The 14745-nt window shown below is 44.7% G+C and overlaps 1 protein-coding gene across 2 annotated transcripts in view; it reads right to left on the bottom strand.

The window, feature by feature from the left end:
- Positions 1-14745, bottom strand: part of LOC139280886 (E3 ubiquitin-protein ligase TRIM33-like) — a 150477-nt gene that overhangs the window by 93160 nt on the left and 42572 nt on the right. For both annotated transcript variants that reach the window (XM_070900672.1, XM_070900673.1), the window contains exon 2: positions 3773-3891. In XM_070900672.1, the coding sequence (XP_070756773.1) occupies positions 3773-3891 (119 nt within the window). The remainder of the gene's footprint in view (positions 1-3772; positions 3892-14745) is intronic.

The following is a 14745-nucleotide window of genomic DNA, read 5'->3' as shown; positions in this document are numbered from 1 at the left end:
AGCTTCATGGTCACTTTGTAAAATGTAAATCAAACCCCAAAAGTCTGTTCCTTAAAATCAAAAGCTTATTTTCCCTCCATCTCCATGGTGCAAGAGCAGCGCTTACGGTTTTCAAGTAATTCTCGACAACTGCAAAATCACTATTGAAACGTACCCCTACCTTGCGTCAGCCGTGGTTCAGTATAGCATTCTCGCCTTCGAGTCAGAAGGTTGTGGGTTCGTGTCCCACTTCAAAGACTTGAGCACATAATCCAGGGGCTAACACTTCGATTCAGTACCGGGGGAGTGTTGCACTGTCGGAGGTGCCGTCTTTCAGATGAGACATTAAACCGAGGCCCCGTCTGCCCTCTCAAGTGGACGTAAAAGATCCCATGGCACTATTTCAAAGAGCATGGGAGTTCTCCCCGGTATCCTGGCCAATATCGATCAGTCAACCAACATCACTAATTATCAGGTCATATTTCACATTGCTGTTTGTGGGAGCTTGCTGTGCACAAATTGTCTGCCACGTTTCTTGCATTGCAACAGTAACTACACTTCAAAAGTACTACTTTGGCTGTAAAACATTTTGGGATGCCCTAGGTCATGAATGGTGCTATATAAATGCAAATCTTTTTTTCTTTATTGGTCTGTACTGAGTACAGTCTGTACTGGACTCTGCTAATCTTAGCCAGGAGGCAGTAGGGGTGCTACAGCTGGGCTCAGTGCCACTGAGGAGGAGTTCCTTCTCCTGATCCTGACCGTGCAACTGCTCGACAGCTCTGCATGGCGAGGTCAGAATCTGCCGCCGTCCAGCTGAATAGCCCATCAGCACTCACTGCTTCGGCTCACAAACAAATATTGGCCACTTGAGCGAGCTGGCCGAGGACAGCCAGCGGAACTGCGATATACACAAGAACATAAGAATTAGAAACAGGAGTAGGCCATCTAGCCCCTCAAGCCTGCTCCGCCATTCAAAAAGATCATGGCTGATCTGGCCGTGGACTCAGCTCCACTTACCCGCCTGCTCCCCACAACCCTTAATTCCCTTATTGGTTAAAAATCTATCTGTGATTTGAATACATTCAATGAGCTAGCCTCAACTGCTTCCTTGGGCAGAGAATGCCAGATTCACAACCCTCTGGGAGAAGAAATTCCTTCTCAACTCGGTTTTAAATTGGCTCCCCCGTATTTTGAGGCTGTGCTCCCTAGTTCTAGTCTCCCCGACCTGTGGAAACAACCTCTCTGCCTCTATCTTGTCTATCCCTTTCATTATTTTAAATGTTTCTATAAGATCACCCCTCATCCTTCTGAACTCCAACGAGTAAAGACCCAGTCTACTCAATCTATCATAAGGTAACCCCCTCACCTCCGGAATCAGCCGAGTGAATCGTCTCTGTACCCACTCCAAGGCTAGTATATCCTTCCTTAAGTAAGGTGACCAAAACTGCACGCAGTACTCCAGGTGCGGCCTCACCAATACCCTGTACAGTTGCAGCAGGACCTCCCTGCTTTTGTACTCCATCCCTCTCGCAATGAAGGCCAACATTCCATTCGCCTTCCTGATTACCTGCTGCACCTGCAAACTAACTTTTTGGGATTTATGCACAAGGACGCCCAGGCCCCTCTGCACCGCAGCATGTTGTAATTTCTCCCCATTCAAATAATATTCCCTTTTACTGTTTTTTTTCCAAGGTGGATGACCTCACATTTTCCGACATTGTATTCCATCTGCCAAACCTTAGCCCATTCGCTTAACCTATGTAAATCTCTTTGCAGCCTCTCTGTGTCCTCTACACAACCCGCTTTCCCACTAATCTTCGTGTCATCTGCCAATTTTGTTACACTACACTCTGTCCCCTCTTCCAGGTCATCTATGTATATTGTAAACAGTTGTGGTCCCAGCACCGATCCCTGTGGCACACCACTAACCACCGATTTCCAACCCGAAAAGGACCCATTTATCCCGACTCTGCTTTTTGTTAGCCAGCCAATTCTCAATCCATGCTGATACATTTCCTCTGACTCCGTGTACCTTTATCTTCTGCAGTAACCTTTTGTGTGGCACCTTATCGAATGCCTTTTGGAAATCTAAATACACCACATCCATCGGTACACCTCTATCCACCATGCTCGTTATATCCTCAAAGAATTCCAGTAAATTAGTTAAACATGATTTCCCCTTCATGAATCCATGTTGCGTCTGCTTGATTGCACTACTCCTATCTAGATGTCCCGCTATATAGCAAGATGTCAACCGCTTCATGAGAGGAGAGGGGAGGGAAGGATAGAAATTCCAGAGATCCCATTTTACCCTCTCAACAGGGTAAAAGTGCAGGAGAGTTCAGCTTCAAGTTACGTGTTAAATAAAACAGGCAAAAATTTATGCAAATGGGAGCTCATGCCTAGAGTCTTCATCTGTTCCAACACTTTGCATTCACATATATATCTACTGCATTAAGTTAACTTCAGCAAAGCACACAATCTATTTGGCATCCACCATACACATTCCCCTGTGTGTACTGCTGGAGATCATTCTATATTTGTTTGATATCTGATCTCTTTTTGGACATTCTCCCTTACATTTCTGGTGGCTCGCCTATCAAGATTCATTTGCAGTCTCCCTGGGACAGCCCGAGGCAGCACCAGATAAACAGACGGAAAGGTGCTGAATCCAGAAAGGACCAGCCATTTTGCATTTCTTACCATGGGTCAACGTTCCATTCCTGCATCACTTCGGATTTCTATTTGTCGAAAAGTTCAGGTGCACATACGATGCCATAGTGGTGATAGATTAGGATTCAACGAGACCTGGGTGTCATGGTACATCAGTCATTGAAGGTTGGCATGCAGGTACAGCAGGCGGTTCAGAAAGCAAATGGCATGTTGGCCTTCATAGTGAGGGGATTTGAATACAGGGGCAGGGAGTGTTACTACAGTTGTACAGGGCCTTGGTGAGGCCACACCTGGAGTATTGTGTACAGTTTTGGTCTCCTAACTTGAGGAAGGACATTCTTGCTATTGAGGGAGTGCAGCAAAGGTTCACCAGACTGATTCCCGGGATGGCGGGACTGACATATCAAGAAGGACTGGATCAACTGGGCTTGTATTCACTGGAGTTCAGACGAATGAGGGGGGATCTCAGAAACGTTTAAAATTCTGATGGGTTTAGACAGGTTAGATGCAGGAAGAATGTTCCCAATGTTGGGGAAGTCCAGAACCAGGGGTCACAGTCTAAGGATAAGGGGTAAGCCATTTAAGACCGAGATGAGGAGAAACTTCTTCACCCAGAGAGTGGTGAACCTGAGGAAGTCTCTACCACAGAAATTTGTTGAGGCCAATTCACTAAATATATTCAAAAAGGAGTTAGATGTAGTCCTTACTACTAGGGGGATCAAGGGGTATGGCGAGAAAGCAGGAATGGAGTACTGAAGTTGCATGTTCAGCCATGAACTCATTGAATGGCGATGCAGGCTAGAAGGGCTGAATGGCCTACTCCTGCACCTATTTTCTATGTATGTTTCTATGTCTATAGGGTGGAGTCAGTCAGTACCTGACCAATGATACTCGGGGTGGGGTCAGTACCTAACCAATGGTACTCGGGGTGGGGTCAGTCAGCACCAGAGCCATGCAACAGCAGAAAAGTGTCAGAAAATCCAGTATTTTGCTACAACCCAAACTGAAAGGGTTGCTGTGTTGTATGTACTTTCTCAGAAGTCCTGAGAGGCACTCACGTCAAACACTCGCTCTGCTTGAACTGGTCACACCACATTTGAGTCAGAGTGTCTCTCACCTGGTTGAATTTCTCATCCGTGCTACTGGGCACTTCTGTTGTGTCCTTGACGAAGTAGTTGTCTATAATATCTGGCTGTCTGCATTCCTGATGACAGACTGGGCAACGGATCACGCCAACTGAAGAAAAATACAAAACCTAAAATTAGGAACTCGAACCTCACATCCAAATCTTAATGTAAAAATATGTAATGATTTTAACCTGACATTTCTCACAGATCAGTTACTTTAGATTGGGGATATGGGGGGAAAAAGGAAAAGTAGTCCACCAGGTCCTATTCTCGATCACCAAACACTGATTTCGGATAGGATTGGTTTCGCCTGGGATACTTCACTCAATAAAAACTCATCCACTCACAATCCATTCCATCACTTCAAAAACAATCCTCTCATTCATTCCCAAATGCAATTTTTAAATGCCAATTTTTTTTTTTTTTTTTATAAACACGAGTTGTCAAAATGAAGGAACCATTATGTGATCAACTCCTGAATATCAACAGCATGCATTGTAAGTCGAAGATTGCATTAATTACAGAATCTGCCAATGACATCTACAAGCAGAAATATGAATGGACTGTGTCTTGATGAGTTCTTAATGAAGTGGGGACTCTCAGTTTACAGATCGCATGGTTTTGATCCTACTGACAAGTTGTCCAATCAAGATAACTTGACCTGAGATTCCACGTTCTCAGCAGTGCCTGTGACCAAGCTGAAATGACCAGCTCACAAAAGCAGAGGTGGTGAAAAAGTTTCACAGATATTAAATGGAGCCAGTTTGCAATCATTCACCATCTCCGAATTAAGATATAAATTATAGAATCATAAAACAATGCACTATTCAGCCTACTGTCCTGCTCTTCCCCCTGCAAATTTTTTCATTTCACATATATGTCCAATTCCTTTTTGAAAGTTATTAAACTTGCTTCTGTATAGTGCATTTGATTCACGGGTTCTTTGCTTAAGAATTCACAGCTACACATTTGCTGTAAAGAACCAACTGGTTTATTAACAAAGGTTTCACAATCACACTACACATTACCACAGTTCACCCACCAGGCTCACAACTGCATGCCTCATCGTGGAGAACCTGAACTCTAACTTGAATTTTGTGGAGTCTTGTGAACATCACATGTCTGGCTCAACCACACTCAATACAACAGCTCCACAAACCTGTGAGCATACTCAAGTGCATACATTACAGCTTCCACCAGGCAGTGCATTCCAGATCGTAACTTGCTGCATAAAACAATTCTCATTTCCCCACTGTTTCTTCAATCTGTCTCCTCTGGTTACTGACCCTCCTGTCACTGGAAACAGCTTACCCTTATTTACTCTATCAAAATCCTTCATAATTTTGAACACCTCTTAAATCCCCATTTAACCTTCTGTGCTCCAAGGAGAATAATCCCAGCTTCCTAAAGTGTGACGCCCAGAATTTTAAACAATACTACAGCTGAAGCCAACCTGTGATTTATAAAAGTTTAGCATAGCCTCCTTGCTTTTGTAATTTGTTTTTAAAGTCCATATGCTTTTTTAAAAAAAAATAAACAACCTTCTCAATTTGTTCTGTGTCTGTGTTCCTGCACCCCCTTTAAAATTGTACCATTTCATTTATATTGTCTCTCCTTCCGAAATGCATCGCTTCACACTTTCCTGCATTAAACTGCGCTGCATTCCGCTAGTCTATGTCTTCCTGAAGTCTGTTGCTATCCTCCTCACTATTTACATTTCCAAGCTGTGTGTCATTTGCAAACTTTGAAGTTATGCTGTGTATACCCAGGTTCAGGTCATTAATATACGTCAAAAAGAGCAGTGGTCCCAATACCGATCCCTGGGGGATGCCACCGATACCTCCCTCCAGTCTGAAAAACAACCAAACACCATTATTCTTTGATTTCTGTCTCAGCCAATTTCGTTTGTGTGTTTGAACAGAATGCATGGAGGAGCCATGGGTTCACAAAGACAGATTATAGATGTGGGAGAATATTCAGCCCATCTATTTAATCCTCCCATAGAATTCTCCATCACAGCAGCTAATGGCTTCTCGTTTGTTTCTAAAGTTTCAGCCTGCACTACCCCACCCACAATACCCTGGATGTTCCTCCCTATATATTCCTCCTGTGGTACGGACTGTAATTCACTCAGTTTCATCCTGGCCATTTAATGGAGTCAACCCATTTGTGAGTTAGAAGGTATATTGGTCCTTCAGGTCACACGGTAAAGAGGAAGTTTGCATCTTAATTTTTTTTAATAATGAGATGGGTTGACCCGTTGGAGCATCTTAAACTGCGTCATCGAACAACCAAGAGTGTACCTGGCTCAACCCAAGCATTTGGATAAATACGAGCTGATCAGAGAGAGCCAGGATGGAATTGTAAAGAGTAAGTCATGTCTAACAAACCGTGCTGAATTGTGAGAGGAGGTAACTAACTTGGTAGGTAAGGGAGTGCCTGGAAGTTATTTATATGGACTTCCAGAAGGCATTTGACAAGGTTCCACACAAGAGCGTCTTAACGAAAGTAAGTGCGCTTGGAGTTGGTTGCAACCTATTGGCTTGGATAGTGAGCACGCAAGTCACTTCCTCCAGAACACAACTGCAATTTAGAGGAGTTAATAATGGAAACCATGCACTTTCCAGTGGATCTTTGTACAAAGCACAATATTCTGACATAATCCTGAATTGTCCTTGTGGGCTGCTGACCACGATGCCGAGGGTGAGCATCCCCAACTGCACTCCCCTGTTGATGTAGGGGTGGGGAGGTAGCTGTCGGGCATGCACAGCTGACCCACAAGCCTCGTGGAACATTTCCTTAGCACTGCAGAAATGTAGTCATTTAACTGCTGAACAGTAAACTTGTTTTCCAAACCCAGTCTTAAATCCAGGCCCTTTTCCTCAGTCAACCCATTAGCCACTACTAAAGTTCAATAGTCGTCTGGAGCAACGATCTGCAATACAAGCACTGATCACCTATAAAAATGCTTTATAAGACATGCAGATAGATTTCTTGATTGCACTAGTAAGATTCTGGCTCACACCAAAGTAGTTCAAACATCTTCACAAAAGTAACATTAAAAAAAGCATGCGTAAAAACATCGAATCTTAGATGACACCAAAGTGGAGCTTCTGCTGATTATAAACCGTCAGAAAGCAGCAATTAATTTTTGCGATACTCTAGAGGAAGAAAAGGCACATTGCACAACTTTAATACAGGGTAATTAATTTTTTTTCAATGTTGGAATGAGGTTTTCATTTATATGTTTTCTTCCCTTTAGTGATCTGAGCCCTTGCTGACTGGCTCTCAGCCCAGCAATCCATGCTAGCAGCTTTAAGCTCCTGGTTCTACTGTACTCCGTAGCAATATAGAAGGGGTTTAAATCCCTTCATGGTCTCGCCCCAATCTATCTCTGTAACGCTTCCCACCCCAAACTCTCTGTGCCTCAGTCTGGCCTCTGGAGTATCCCGGCCCCTCACCATTGACGGCCATGGCTTCAGTACCTCAGCATAGAATTTTCACCAAAAACTCACCTCTCTCTACTCTACTGAGTCGACCAAACTTTCAGTCATCTCTCATAACTCAATCTCTAGCTCAGAGCCCTTAGTTTTTGATTATGCCCGTGAAGTGCCTTGGGAAAATGTTGTTACATTAAAAAGGTGCTACATAAATGCAAGTAGCTGTTGTTGAAAAATTGGACTAGATTCTTAGAAGTCTTAGAAAGTGAAGTCCACGTGATTATGTTAACCTGTAACTACCGACTACTGCCACCCTCCATAGACTTGGGCTCAACCAATACTCTGCTGCCCGTGTCATAATTAGCACAAAGTCCCGTTCACCCATCGCTGTGCTCGCTGATGAACATTGGTTCCCAGTCCTGCTACCCCTCAATTTTTTTAATTCTCATCCTAATGTTCAAATTCCTCCATAACCTTGCCCCCCCTCCCCCATCTCCAACATCTTCCAGCCCTTCAACCCTCCGGTAAATCTGCTTTCTTCCAACTCTGGCCTCGTGTGCATCTCCCACTTCCTTCACCCTCCTTGGTGGCCATGCCTTCAGGTGTCTAGGCCCCAAATGCTGGAATTCCCTCCCAAAACCTCTACACCCACCTCCTTTAAGATGTTCCTTAAAACCTACCTCTGACTAATCTTTTGGTTATTTGCCCTAATGTCTCCTTATGTGGCTTGGTGTAAATTTGCGTCTGATAACATTGCTGTGAAACAACTTGGGACGTTTTACTACGTTAAATGCACTATATAAATGCCAGGTTGTTGTTGAGTCGTGATATTGAAGATATCTTTTAATGATAGTCAATGTGTAATATAGTCTCAGATGTTAAATTGGGAAATAATGTACAACAGCAGTTTTCTCCTTCACCTCGGCCACAATGGGCCTGTTCCTCCCCACGTTTTCATTACTTGCTGCTTAACTGAGATGCAGTTCAGCTCAAGGGTCTCCTGCACATGAGGCATTCCACACTGCTTAATGCAACGTTACATGCAACCACAACTGCAGGACAAGGAACGGTTGGTACAGACAGGGCAAGTTCTGGTACTGATGTTGGGAGCCACACTGAACCAGCATGTAGTGGTTCATTTCCTGCTGTGCGATCACAGGATTGTCAGCGCTTTGAACTTCGGCAAAAACAGAAGCACTGCAAGTGATTTGTCTTGTATGCCTAATGCACTATACATAAATACTGTTCAAAGCCAAGATTTCCAGTGTAGCCCAGCTTACTTGCGTCTTATATTTTCTAGTAAATTCAAACCACAGCAGCCATCCAGACACGGTCTATTGCAGCCTAGACCTCAATGAACACATGATTTAACTGCTGTTGGCCATCGTCAACAATAGCACCACACAAAGAGAATGGAGCTGGGCTTGCTCCTGAGGCTCAGTGGAGAAAGGCAACTGATCAAAAGGTTTCAGTTCTGATGCCCAGAGACTTGACTTGCATTCATACAACAACCTCAGGACCAAAAGCACTTTGGAGCCAATGAAGTACTTGTGAAGCAGGGAGCAGCATGTGCTGCTGCAGGAGGGCAACGACTGCGAAGCCAGGTCACTGATTGCAGTGCGGGCAGGTACAGCAGGGGGGGGGGGGGGGGGGGCGGCGAGGTCGGGGCGAAGGAAATGACCAGGGCCTAGGAGAAGCACGAGTTTGGGGCTCAGAAGAGGCGAGGGCCATGGGGCAGCAAGGGTCAGCCCACACTGCGATGTGTGTGCGCGTGTTAGGTCCGTGCAGCAGAGCTGGTCTCCAGTCATCTTGGGTAATCCTTGCCACTGGACCAAGACCTAGCTCTGTCAAGCCCGTGTGGTGGCTGGTGTGCAACGGCCACCACACGTTAAAACAATCCACGCACAGGTCTCTTCCACCCTTGAGGATGCAGTTCGGGATCTGGAATATTAGGTCCTTCATTGAAACACCTGAGAGCTCATCCCTTTTTGGAAGCAAGTCATCCTCGCTTCTAGGGACTGCCTATGATGATGATGTGAAGTGTAGTCACTGTTGTAATGTGGGAAACGCGGCAGCTAAATAACACACAAGGTCCCACAAAGAGAAATGTGAGAGAGACCAGATAATCTGGTTGAGGGAATAATATTGGCCAGGACATATTCAACAGTTCAGTTAGATGTACCAAGTATCCCAGCCGAAGTCAGATCAAAGGCACAATGATGGGAGATTCTGTTAATGAGTCCAATACCCAGCATCTGATTTACCCAGGAACTGCCAAAACATACTGGTCAGGTTTTGCATTTACTAAATGGATAAGCCATTACAGATAATGACGATGGCTTTAGGAGTAGATTTTTGACTGCCATCTGCAAACACATTAACTATTGTACTTCAAAGGGACTATAACTTGGTTCTCTAGAATTTAAGATACCGGGGGAATCTTAAGTTTCACATTGAAGGAAATAACTAGCAATTTTAATATCTAGTGGCTTCAGACAGTGCAAGGCAATTGCTCTGCACTCTCTCCACACAGACAAAAGAAACCTCTTCCAGAAAGCAATTAACCAAAACCAGTTTACATCTGGCACACTTGGTCCAATTAAAATGCCAATTGAAATATATCTTATGATGCAAGATATTGCCCACATCATTCAGGTAACGAGAGGAAAGATGGACAAAAATGTTAAAATTACAAATAGGAGAGGCCGCAATTGTGGGGGGGTGGGGGGGAAGAGTTGGGGAGAGAAGCAGACAGAAAAACTAACAGGGGAAATGACAGCAGAAAAAACAAGATTGATATGAGTAAATAAGAGGGAGATTGCAAATTAAAGTAAAGCAATGATGAATTAATTGACTTTCCAGGCAGAGTAGGGTGGAGTTGGAAAATGCTTAAAAGGCTGAAGAAAGCCTGATTCCTGAAATATCAGGTGATTAAAGATGAACTGTTGGCCAGTATTTCCACGCCCTAAAAAGTTGCTTTAGTGCTCTGGACTCCAAAGCACAATACACCACGGCATTTATAAGACCAACTTAAAATCGATGTTGCAAAAGCAATAGGCACGTTCAGGTCACAGGGCCCATACTTACAGCACTGAAGTGCATAGAGTTTATAGTAACAGTGACAAAACTGGTGCAATGAATCAGAGCTCAACTTTGTGTCTCTGGGCCGATCCATGCAAGACCATACAAGATGTGCTAAAGCTGCTGGTAATCTAAGGGATCTGAATGTCCCAATTCACACACATTTTGCACAACTTTCCAACAGCTTTCATTTTGTCACGGCCATTTGGAAAGGAGCAGAATCTTATCGTTAACCACTGCCTGTGTTTGGGAACAGTGGGACAAGCAAGATTTTTAAAGACAGAGAGGCTGCCACTGCTCACCTGGGATAAGGAATAGAAGCAGAAAATAGGTGCAGGAGGAGGCCATTCGGCCCTTCGAGCCTGCACCACCATTCAATAAGATCATATCTGATCGTTCACCTCAGTACCCCTTTCCTACTTTCTCTCCTTACCCCTTAATCCCTTTAGCACTAAGGGCCACATCTAACTCCCTCTTGAATATATCCAATGAACTGGCATCAACAACTCTCTGCGGTAGGGAATTCCACAGGTTAACAACTCAGTGAAGAAGTTTCTCCTCATCTCAGTCCTAAATGGTTTATCCCTTATCCTTAGACTGTGTCCCCTGATTCTGGACTTCCCCAACATCGGGAACATTCTTCCTGCATCTAACCTGTCCAGTCCCGTCAGAATTGTGTGTGTTTCTATGAGATCCCCACTCATTCTTCTAAACTCCAGTGAATAAAAGCCCAGTCGATCCAGTCTCTCCTCATATGTCAGTCCAGCCATCCCAGGAATTAGTCTGGTGAACCTTCCCTGCACTCCCTCAATAGCAAGAACGACCTTCCTCAGATTAGGAGACCAAAACTAAACACAATATTCCAGGTGAGGCCTCACTAAGGCCCTGTACAACTGCAGTAAGACCTCCCTGCTCCTATACTCAAATCCCCTAGCTATGAAGGCCTTCTTCACCGCCTGCTGTACCTGCATGCCAACTTTCAATGACTGATGTACCATGACACCCAGGTCCCATTGCACCTCCCCTTTTCCTAATCTGCCACCATTCAGATAATATTCTGCCTTTGTGTTTTTGCCCCCAAAGTGGATAACCTCACATTTATCCACATTATACTGTATCTGCCATGCATTTGCCCACTTACCTAACATGTCCAAGTCACCCTGCAGCCTCTTAGCGTCTCCTCACAGCTCACACCTCCACCCAGTTTAGTGTCATCTGCAAACTTGGAGATATTACACTCAATTCCTTCATCTAAATCATTAATGTACATTGTAAATAGCTGGGGTCCCAGCACTGAACCCTGCGGCACCCCACTAGTCACTGCCTGCCATTCTGAAAAGGACCTGTTAATCCCGACTCTCTGCTTCCTGTCTGCCAACCAGTTCTCTATCCACAGCAGTACATTACCACCAATACCATGTGCTTTAATTTTACACACCAATCTCTTGTATGGGACCTTGTCAAAAGCCTTTTGAAAGTCCAAATACACCACATCCACTGGTTCTCCCTTGTCCACTCTACTAGTTACATCCTCAAAAAATTCCAGAAGGTTCGTCAAGCATGATTTCCCTTTCATAAATCCATGTTGACTTGGAACGATCCTGTCACTGCTTTCCAAATGCACTGTTATTTCATCTTTAATAATTGATTCCGACATTTTCCCCACTACTGATGTCAGGCTAACCGGTCTATAATTACCCGTTTTCTCTCTCTCTCCTTTTTTAAAAAGTGGTATTACATTAAGCTACCCTCCAATCCATAGGTACTGATCCAGAGTCGATAGACTGTTGGAAAATGATCACCAATGCATCCACTATTTCTAGGGCCACTTCCTTCAGTACTCTGGGATGCAGACTATCAGGCCCCGGGGAGTTATCAGCCTTCAATCCAATCAATTTCCCTAACACAATTTCCCACCTAATAAGGATATCCTTCAGTTCCTCCTTCTCACTAGACCCTTGGTCCCCTAGTATTTCCGGAAGGTTATTTGTGTCTTCCTTCGTGAAACATAGAAACATAGAAAATAGGTGCAGTAGGCCATTCGGCCCTTCGAGCCTGCACCGCCATTCAATAAGATCATGGCTGATCATTCCCTCAATACCCCTTTCCTGCTTTCTCTCCATACCCATTGATCCCCTTAGCCACAAGGGTCATATCTAACTCCCTCTTGAACATATCCAATAAACTGGCATCAACAAAACTCTGCGGCAGGGAATTCCACAGGTTAACAGCTCTGAGTGAAGAAGTTTCTCCTCATCTCCGTCCTAAATGGCCTACCCGTTATCCTAAGACTATGCCCCCTGGTTCTGGACTTCCCCAACATCGGGAACATTCTTCCCGCATCTAACCTGTCCAGTCCCGTCAGAATTTTATATGTTTATGAGATCCCCTCTCATCCTTCTAAACTCGTGTGAATAAAGGCCCAGTTGATCCAGTCTCTCCTCATATGTCAATCCAGCCATCCCTGGAATCAGTCTGGTGAACCTTCGCTGTACTCCCTCAATAGCAAGAACGACCTTCCTCAGATTAGAAGACCAAAACTGAACACAATATTCCAGGTGAGGCCTCACCAAGGCCCTGTACAACTGCAGTAAGTGAAGACAGAACCAAAGTATTTGTTCAACTGGTCTGCAATTTTTGTTCCCCATTATAAATTCACCTGAATCTGACTGCAAGGGACCTACATTTGTCTTCACTAATCTTTTTCTCTTCACATATTTATAGAAGCTTTTGCAATCAGTTTTTATGTTCCCAGCAAGCTTCTTCTCATACTCTTATTTTCCCCCCTCCTAATTAAACCCTTTGTTCTCCTCTGTTGAATTATAAAATTCTCCCAGTCCTCAGGTTTGCTGCTTTTTCAGGCCAATTTATATGCCTCTTCCTTGGATTTAACACACTCCCTAATTTCCCTTGTTAGCCATGGTTGAGCCACCTTCCCCATTTTATTTTTACTCCAGGCAGGGATGTACAATTGTTGAAGTTCATCCAAGTGATCTTTATGTGGGCAAAGAAAAAGGAAGTTGTTGAAAACATCGAATCAGTTTTGGTGAGGCCACTGCCAAGAAACAACCATTGATGACATTTGCAGATGAATGTTTAACCTGTTCTTGGGACTTTCATCTGCCCGCTATTTTAAGAGAGGGCCGAACCCAGTTAAAGTAAACAGAGGGATGTCACAAAGAGATAAGCAGAGCTAGGCATCACCAGCATGTGTGTAGGAAAAGGCTCTTGTTGATAATGATACCGAAAGGCAGTACGAAAACAAGGACGAGCAGGATGGGGCCTTCGGTGCTCTGAGGGGGACAGTGTGGGAAGGGGACCAGAAACCATTTCTGGCTCAGCTGGAGGGGGGGGGGGAGAAACAAAGTCTGACGTGGAGAGTTCCCCGAGGCAGAAGAGACACCAAGGAGGAGAATACACTGGTTGACTGCATCAAACGGGAAAGCCAAGCAGCACATGGAGGGCTCGTACAATCACGGAGGACATCGTTGGTGACTTTAAATAAAGCTGGCTTTGCGCTGGGGTCAGGGCTGAAACCATATTGAAGGGATTCCCAGAAAAGGATATTGGGAGCAGTCACCATGGTTTTGAGAGATAGAGTGATGATGGCAATTTAGAAGGGGGAGGAGAATGGTGCCGGAGGTAAATCAGTTCAGCGAGCATTGGCAAAGAGTTAGTTCAGTGACAGAAGGGAGTAGGAAATGTGTCTCAGATATGAGATGAGCCTGGTGAAGGTTGTGAGGGAAATGGTGGCATAAGATGTAGCTTAAAATGCTTATTTAGATATTTTACGTATTGGAAAGGCTAAGTATCCCAGCATGCTTTTCCAATAGGCCAAGAAGTCCTTGATGAGATCTGGCCATTATCAATGTCCTTGATCACATCTAGCAAGCTACCAATCTCCCACAACAGCTGGACTGAAAAGAATACGGACAACAAGATAAGGCAATGTATAAAAAAGTACAAGTAGTTTTACATGCCAGGACAGGGAAGAAAGAGTCCAGAGGTCAATGCGACCCCCAGCAGAACTGTTGTATTAATTCCTGTAACTTGTCGAGATTCTAGGCCGCTCTTTAGCGCAAAGATTGTACGTAAACTAGAGGTGCTCCAAAACTCGGCTGCCCGTGTCCTAACTCGCACCAAGTCCCGCTCACCGACATTGGCTTCCGGATAAGCAACGCCTCGAAATCAAAGTTCTTATATTTTCAAATCCCTCCATGGCCTTGCCTCTCCCTATCAACCTTCTCTCCCCCACCTCTCTTCCCTCCCCCCTCCCCCCTTCGAGATGTCTGCGCTCCTCTAATTCTGCCCTCGAGCATCCCTGATTATAACCGCTCAACCATTGGCCGCTGGGCCTTCTGTTGCCTGGGCCCCAAGCTCGAACTCCCTGCCTAAACCTCTCCACTTCTCCACCCTCCTTAAAACATACCTGTTTGACCAAG

This window comes from Pristiophorus japonicus, chromosome 15, assembly GCF_044704955.1.
Source record: "Pristiophorus japonicus isolate sPriJap1 chromosome 15, sPriJap1.hap1, whole genome shotgun sequence".
Lineage (NCBI taxonomy): Eukaryota > Metazoa > Chordata > Chondrichthyes > Pristiophoridae > Pristiophorus > Pristiophorus japonicus.
Note: the sequence above shows the minus strand (reverse complement) of the source record. Positions and strands in the feature narration are given on the sequence as shown.